The sequence below is a fragment of the Pinus tabuliformis genome, chromosome 5_2 (assembly GCF_031772625.1).
Source record: "Pinus tabuliformis cultivar Carrire ecotype Pingquan chromosome 5_2, CPIR1, whole genome shotgun sequence".
Lineage (NCBI taxonomy): Eukaryota > Viridiplantae > Streptophyta > Pinopsida > Pinales > Pinaceae > Pinus > Pinus tabuliformis.
Genome location: NC_142306.1, coordinates 628895508 through 628903208, shown reverse-complemented (window position 1 = coordinate 628903208; position 7701 = coordinate 628895508). Strand labels below are relative to the sequence as shown.

At 38.2% G+C, this 7701-nt stretch overlaps 1 protein-coding gene across 1 annotated transcript; it reads left to right on the top strand.

Moving 5' to 3' along the window:
• The first annotated feature begins 5071 nt into the window (after window positions 1-5071).
• LOC149160613 (putative WD repeat-containing protein C2A9.03) lies at window positions 5072-6373 on the top strand. Its single transcript, XM_089434654.1, has one exon. The coding sequence runs from the start codon at window positions 5072-5074 to the stop codon at window positions 6371-6373; it is 1302 nt and encodes a 433-aa protein (XP_089290780.1).
• Window positions 6374-7701: the final 1328 nt, after the last annotated feature.

The following is a 7701-nucleotide window of genomic DNA, read 5'->3' as shown; positions in this document are numbered from 1 at the left end:
TCACAGAAGTCCAAATCAACATTCTTCAAACCTGGCAACAAATTCCTTGAGCGAAGAATCTTCATCCCCTTTTCACTCATGTGTCCGAGCCTATGATGCCATAATGTTGCATCTGCTCCTTTGGAAGTTAAAGCATTAACAAAGTTAGAAATACCATTGCATAAATACAATGTACCAACCTTTCCGCCTTTTGCTATTACCAAGGCTCCTTTGGTGACCTTCCAAACTTTATCTGTGAAAGTTGTCACACAACCTTCACCACCTAACTGCCCTCTTGAAATCAGATTTTTCTTCAGATCTGGAACATGCCTTACCTCCTTTAGTAGCCATTGGTTTCCATTCTGCTGTTTTACAAGAACCTTACCCATTCCAACAATTTTACAGGGTTTATCATCACCCAAACGAACTTGTCCAAAATCTCCTTGAACATAGTCATGAAAGTATTTCTTATCAGGTGTGGCATGGAATGAGGCCCCTGAATCTACCACCCAGGAATCAGTAATATTTTCGAAAGAAAGAATCAGAGCATCTTGTAACACCTCACCTGTCACATTTGCTTCATGATTGTTTTCTTGCTATGCATCTCCTTCTCTTCCCTTTCGAGATCTACAGTCTTTATTTAGGTGTCCTTTCTTTCCACATTTCCAGCACACTATCCCCGATCTGGACTTGGATATACCTTTTCTTGATTTACTGCGATATCTTGAGCTCTTTCCCCTTTCCATTTTTCTTCCCCTAGACTCTGCACTCAAAGCATTACCTGATGTCTCATCGGAGCTTTTTCATTGCATTTCCTCGCTAAGGATAGCACCGACAACATCGTCAAACTTTAAAGTACTAGATCCAGAGACAGAGTTACTAATGGCCATTACTAAACCATTCCAACTTTCTGGCAATGAGCACAAGAATAACAGAGCTCTAACTTCATTTTCAAAGTTTACCCCTATAGAACTTAACTGACTTGTAACTGTATTAAAATCATTTAGATGATCTGCAACAGATCCACCTTCCGACATCTTCATATTAAATGACCGTTTCATAAGAAATACCTTGTTTGAGGCTGAGGGTTTTTCATATAGTTTCGACAACGCCCGAATCAAACCCTCTGTCGTTGTTTCCTTCGAAATGTTGAAGGCGACTGATGCAGCGAGGCACAACCATATTGTTCTGAGTGCCTTTCTATCGAGAAGGTTCCATTCTTCATTTGTCATAGCCGTCGGCTTCTTTGTTTTTCAGCTCAATGGTAGGTACAGATCTTTTTGATACAGATAATCTTCCATCTGCATCTTCCATAGCAAGAAGTTTTGGCCGTTAAATTTCTCGACCCTAAACTTACCATCTTCCACCATTGCTCCCACTCGAATGAGGAACCCTTATTTCCTGTGAGTTTATCAGCCAAATAGACCTTAGGCTCTTATACCAGTTGTTAGAAAATTATATATTACGGAGCAATGGAACACATAAAATATTGTAGAAATATAAACACAAAAAACGCATAAAACAAGAGAGACACAGATATATGTGGTTCACCCAGTTTGGGCTATGTCCACCTCGAACAGCTAGTCCTTCCTTTCTATTATCTAGCAAAATGAAGAGACACAACCTATAGCAAATCTGCTGTAATATCCTCTATTTTCTCTCACAGTCTCACCTCTCTGTTTCTCGCTCATAGAATACACATCAATTTCACAGCCTCAAATACAATGCCCTCATACAAAGAGAGGGGTTTCCTTCTAGGGCAAAAAAACCTAAATTAAACATAAGTTCCACCATCAGATCATCCGCCTAATGAATGGCCCAGATTGACTAGAAATTACTATACTTTCACAAGGCAATTTTACATTTATTTTTGGCTTCGGGGGCGCTGCCCACGAGCCCCCGCCGGGGGACCGCTAGCACCCGGACCCCCGCAGGGGGGACAAGTCCCCCTTGCGTGGAGGGGTGTACAAAACTTCCTGGGGTATACATCCGGATGAAACAAAGACCTCTGAACAATCATGCTCCACACACAACATTTGAACTAAGGGGTATTAGAGGGAAACTAGGAAAGATAATAAGCTCTAACAGAATGAAAAAGCTTCTAAAGAAAGAACAAAGAGGTGTAATTTCATAATTATGTTCGCTAGATGTTCCCACATCGAAATCATCTATTTCTCTAGATCTCCAAAAAGTCTTGGACAATCGTTCCAAGCTATTTGAGACTGCAAAAGGCCTACTACCTATTTGTGATCATGATCATGGTATTCATTTGATTCAAGGAAGTGTTCCTCAAAACATCAGGCCTTACAGATATCCAAATGCCCAAAGGAGTGAAATTGAACATATGGTTGCCAAAATGGTAGAGGTTGGTATAATTATCTAACGAAATTCGATAAATGAAGCAAGAAATGAATGGGAGAATGATAAAGCAAGGTGGGAACTCATTCAAAAGTTGCAGAAGATCCTAGTTCAAACAATATTTCCAGAACTTGACAAGAAAGGAAAAATCATATTCGAACCTAAAGCAGTCACAGAAACAAGAACCCGACAGCCACGAAATCGATTAATTTCAGTATATAATCAAGTGGAAGAACTTACTCACTGAAGATTCCACATGGGAGGACAAGAATTTTATACAGAAGAACCAAGAACTACTCAAGCATTGAGGACAACACTTTTTGAAGGAGAGGGGCATGTTGGGTCCCTATACTACTAGTGTAACCCCTTACTGTTATTATTACGACCCCCTTATTATATTGTTGTGCCCTTACAAAATTAATTTTAATGTTGACACATATTATATTATGACCCCTTAGACTCCTATATATATAAAGGAGGCCTTGTCATTTGTGTCATCCAATAATTGTTCATTTGTGTAATGTAAAGGAGGTTGCCCCCTCGAAGAGGTTGAATTCTAAGGCATTTATCTCTCTTTTCTATACTTTTGTGAGCTAGTTTCATAGTATTCCCAGCTTTCATAAGTTTCACATAATGGCTGCCTCATGAAGGGAAATCTAAAGTTTGGTAATTGAGTGCATTGTTTATAGTAGTTTCCACCTAAATTTTGTTTCTAGTGTTTCCCCTACTTAACCCCAAATATATTTCACTGCCTATAGGTGTTGAGATGAATAAAACCGGACAAAACAAGTGTGTTTCACTTTGCTCTTTTTTTTTTTAATTCATTTCCAACTTGTGTGTCCATTGGGTAAAATAACTTATATCTACCCTTGTTTGATTTATAGGTAATATTCCTTGCAGGTTGATGGCTTTTGGCTGCTCTTCATGAAATATGCAAACATGTCTGACATGATTTTCCCCTTTCCAAATTGGCTTCTTGTGTGACCTCTTGAAGGCTCAAAGTATGAGCTACTCACTAGTGCGAAAATAATCAGTTGTTAGCGATTACCCATAGGCTCAAATGTTTTATTTTTTTGGTTCATCGGGTAATGCTATGTAGTTGTTAGGGACTGTAGTAACATACAACTTCCTTAAAAGTTGTGAATTATAGTGAACAACTCTAGGAGATTTTGAATTTAACTATGTCTTCTTGAAGTATGATTATGTGTGAGTTATGTCACGAGAGCCTTATAAGGCTCTACTCTATAGTTGAACTGCTTTCTTCATTTTGTTTTTAGATGATCGCCCACAAAAATCTCTCTCTTCTTTGGGACCTTGGACGTATTTTCCCTTGGAATGGTTCTTTTAATTACCACCGTTTTGCCATCGATATATTATTTCACTAATATGTTATCGATATATTATGACATTAGAGAGTTTATGTACATATGATAACTTGTTTGCATAGTTACTTTACATTCCTATCGATATAATTCATTTCTATATTGGAATGAAGTTCCTTGCTACGTTTATGATTTTTCTTGATTTCCATGGTATAGACAATTAGGTCTGTGGGAATCTTGAACTATTCTTGTTCCATCAAATCGACCTATGCCTTATTTATGCAGTTTCAAGCATATTGTCTAATGGTTACGTTTTTTTGCTAATAGTAAATGCGTTTATATATATATATAGTGAGGATTTATTACTCGAATTACTTATTCTCTTATGCACCTTTGATGGAAAAAATTATGCCTTAAGTTTTCTTGTACCAAATGTTAGTATTAACCATAAAATGTATTACTTCTTCTCACCCATTTCTGAAATGACTACCTCACCTTTAACAGTGATTTGTTGTCGGAGTCTCATTCCTTCCTATGAACTTCTCAATTCTATTTCTTATTTTCAGAGGAGAATAGTCCTCCATTTTATCATGCTAGGAGATGAAATAGATTTTGGGATACATTTGGTGGTTTTATTCTTTTTCCTTGCCTATTTATTCACTAAGTATGAAATTGGGTAGCTACCCCTTCATTACATTAACTTTTCTTTTCTTGAATTTTATATCGTTGGTTTACTCATTCTATTCTTTCATTAATTTATATACCTTTTATTTGATCTGCAGATGAGATAGCGCACATAAAACTACCTAAGTTATAATAATGTATTTTCTTAAAAATAGACTCCTAACTGCAAATCAGCTATTCTCAACTTCATTAATTTCTTTTAACATATACACTATGTCTCAGTGATAGAAATTAATCTAACATTTATCGTTAACCTTATGTGATTTCCCCCCGGATGCGACTGATTGAGAAGATGGGACGGGCGATCACCAAAGGCCACCTGCCCGCCATGCGCAGAAGTGCTGTATTCACATGGGGGAAGGGACAGGCTAAGCGGCATGGGATTGGAAATAAAAGCACATAGCAGAGGAGCATTAATGCTCCGTTCACCTCCGCACGCGAAGCTGAGCTATGCTCCTCGGCTCCCATGAATGCCACAGTAATGGCGGGAGCGCCTCGAGGCAAAGGTGGGTGTATGATATATGGTTGCAGCATGGGTTTCACAACGCGGATTCAGGCTCTACTCCGGTTTTTACTGACGCCTCTGGCGCTGCTGTTCTGTTTGGTTTACTTGGTCTGTTTGGTTTACTCCACTCCGGTTTTTACTGACGCCTCTGGCGCTGCTGGTCTGTTTGGTTTACTTGGTCTGTTTGGTTTACTCAGCCGTGTTTTGAAAAGAGTACTGAGATATGGCACAGCCAGATGAGTATGAGCCCGAAATCATTATTTCTGATGAAGATTCAGATCCTCAATATGATATTGTAGTGGCTGCTTCTGATGATGAGGAAGAGGATGACACTTCTGCTGCGGAATTCAGAAGAGGAGAAGATATTCAAGGACTTCAATGGCAGAGGACAAACAGGACAAGGCAGGAGTACAGAGACTATAGGATGATAGCGTATGAAACTCCGAGGGATGTTCCTCAATCTCAACTTGGCATGGATCAACAACATGAGATTTGTGCAAATATCCAGAAAGGGGAGAATTTTTACGAATTTCAGAGAAATACGAAGTCAGTGAAACCTACCTATGGACACTTTCAGCTAAGGGAATTGGTGTGGGCAACATCAAAGCACGATGTATATCTTTCCTCGGCTAATTCTATTGTTCACTGGTCTGCGCTAAGTCGTAAATTAGTTTATGTGATTGGCCCAGTCATTTCATCCGGAATCCATTTAGGGGCTGCCCTGGCTGATTTCAGAGAAGACCCGATAACATGCATGGCTGTCAAGGATAATTTACTTGTGCTTGGCGGGTTTGGGGGAGAGTTTATCTGTAAATATTTGGATATAAAAGATGTCAGTTACTGTTCAAAGATAGCTGAAATTGAGGATGGTGAAAATGCCATTACGAATTCAGTAGAGATCTATCAGAGTCCCGGTGGTGCAACTCATGTAATGACTGCAAGAAATGATTGTTGTGTGCGAGTATTTGATCCAAGTGATGGATTTGCAGAGATTCAGCACTTCTCGTTTCCCTGGGCTGTTAATCGTGCCTCTGTAAGTCCTGATAACAAGTTGTTTGTTGTCGTTGGGGACAATGTTGAGGGATTTCTTTCAGAAAGCCAAACAGGAAAGGTAGTTGCAACTCTTCAAGGTCATTCGGATTACTCTTTTTCCTCTGCTTGGCATCCAGATGGTACAGTATTTGCTACCGGGAACCAAGACACAACATGCAGACTGTGGGATGTTCGAAACACTTCAACCTCTCTTGCAGTTCTGAAGGGGAACATGGCTGCCATAAGATCTATCAGGTTCTCGTCAGATGGACAGTTTATGGCCATGGCAGAGCAAGCTGATTTTGTCCATATATTTGATACAAAGCACATGTATAACAAGAGCCAGGAAATTGATTTCTTTGGGGAGATAACTGGAATTTCATTCAGTCCAGACACTGAATCGCTTTTTATCGGTATCCAACATGCAATGTTGAGTAGCCTGCTTGAATATAAAAGAAGGCATCAGTCTTTTTATCTTGATTTCGTAATCTAAAATTTCTGATTCGATTAATAGTTATAGTGGTAGCCTCTTCCTCTGCCATGGCTGTAGAGAGCTTTTAGTTTCCAAATTCAGCAAACTACAGATCACATTTTGAACCTGAAAGGTGCAAGCTGTTATGGGCTGAAACGAATTTTTTTCGTTTATGTAGAGGCGTTAAAGAAATTATGGGAATTTCAACATATTTAAATTTTGGGATGAACACCTACCGTAGAGTCATATGGAAGAGGAATGACACCATCCTTAGATCTCGATGGCTTTTGGCCGGTCTTCATCAAATCTCCAAACTTGGCTGACATGGCTCTCCCCTTTCCAGGTTGTGTATTGTGTGACCTCCTAAAGGAGTTTTCCCTCAAAGTATGAGTTACTCTAGTGTGAAGACGAAGACAAGCCGTTGTTAGCGATCACCCAGAGGCTCAAATTGTTCAAGACAAGCCGCTGTTAGCGATTACCCAGAGGCTGAAATGGTTTATTTTTCCGATAAGTCTACCCATAGGCTACTTTTGGCCATGAAGGAGTGTATGTGTGATGTTTTTGAAAGTGGTAATAGATTCAACGCTATCTCACTTCAAATCTTTTCAAATTTTTTAAATTTAATAATTTTATTTTTAATTTAAAAAAAATTCAATAGAATTTATCAAAATAATTCTAAAATTTTAATGATTTTATTACAGTATTACCTAAACTTTCATGATTTTCAATAAAAAATAGCAATCTTGTTAGACTATGGCTTATTTTTCTGGTTATTCAGGTTGTGCTATGAAACTGTTATGGACTGTGGTAACCCACAACTTCTTTAAAAGCTGTGAATTGTAGTGAGCAACTCCATAAGGAGATTTTGAATTTAACTGTCTTTGAAGTACGATTATGTTTCAATTATGTCACTAGAGCCTTATAAGGCTCCACTCTGTAACTGAACTGCTTTCTTGGTTTCCTTTGTAACTGAAGGCTTATTTCACTATTTCAATAATATGTTGTGGATGTATTATGATATCATAGAGTTTTTATATATATATGATAACTTGTTTGCATAGTTACTTTACATTCTTGTTGATATTTTTTTGTCTTAGTATTGGGAATGCAGTTTCTTTGGTGGGTTTATGATTTTTCTTTATTTCTATGTTATACACAATTGGGTCTGTAGGAATCTCGAATTATTCTTGTTCCATCCAATTGACCTGCACCTTATTTATGTATTTTGAAGTATATTGTGAGATGGTTACTTTTTCAACTAACAATATATATATATGTGGCTTCAAGCATATTGTCGGATAGTTACTTTTTCTACTAACTATATATATAGTGTTGACTAGCCTTAAGTG

Coding starts and splice junctions, on each gene's coding strand:
- LOC149160613 (XM_089434654.1), top strand. CDS start 5,072: ATGGCACAGCCAGATGAGTATGAGCCCGAAATCATTATTTCTGATGAA.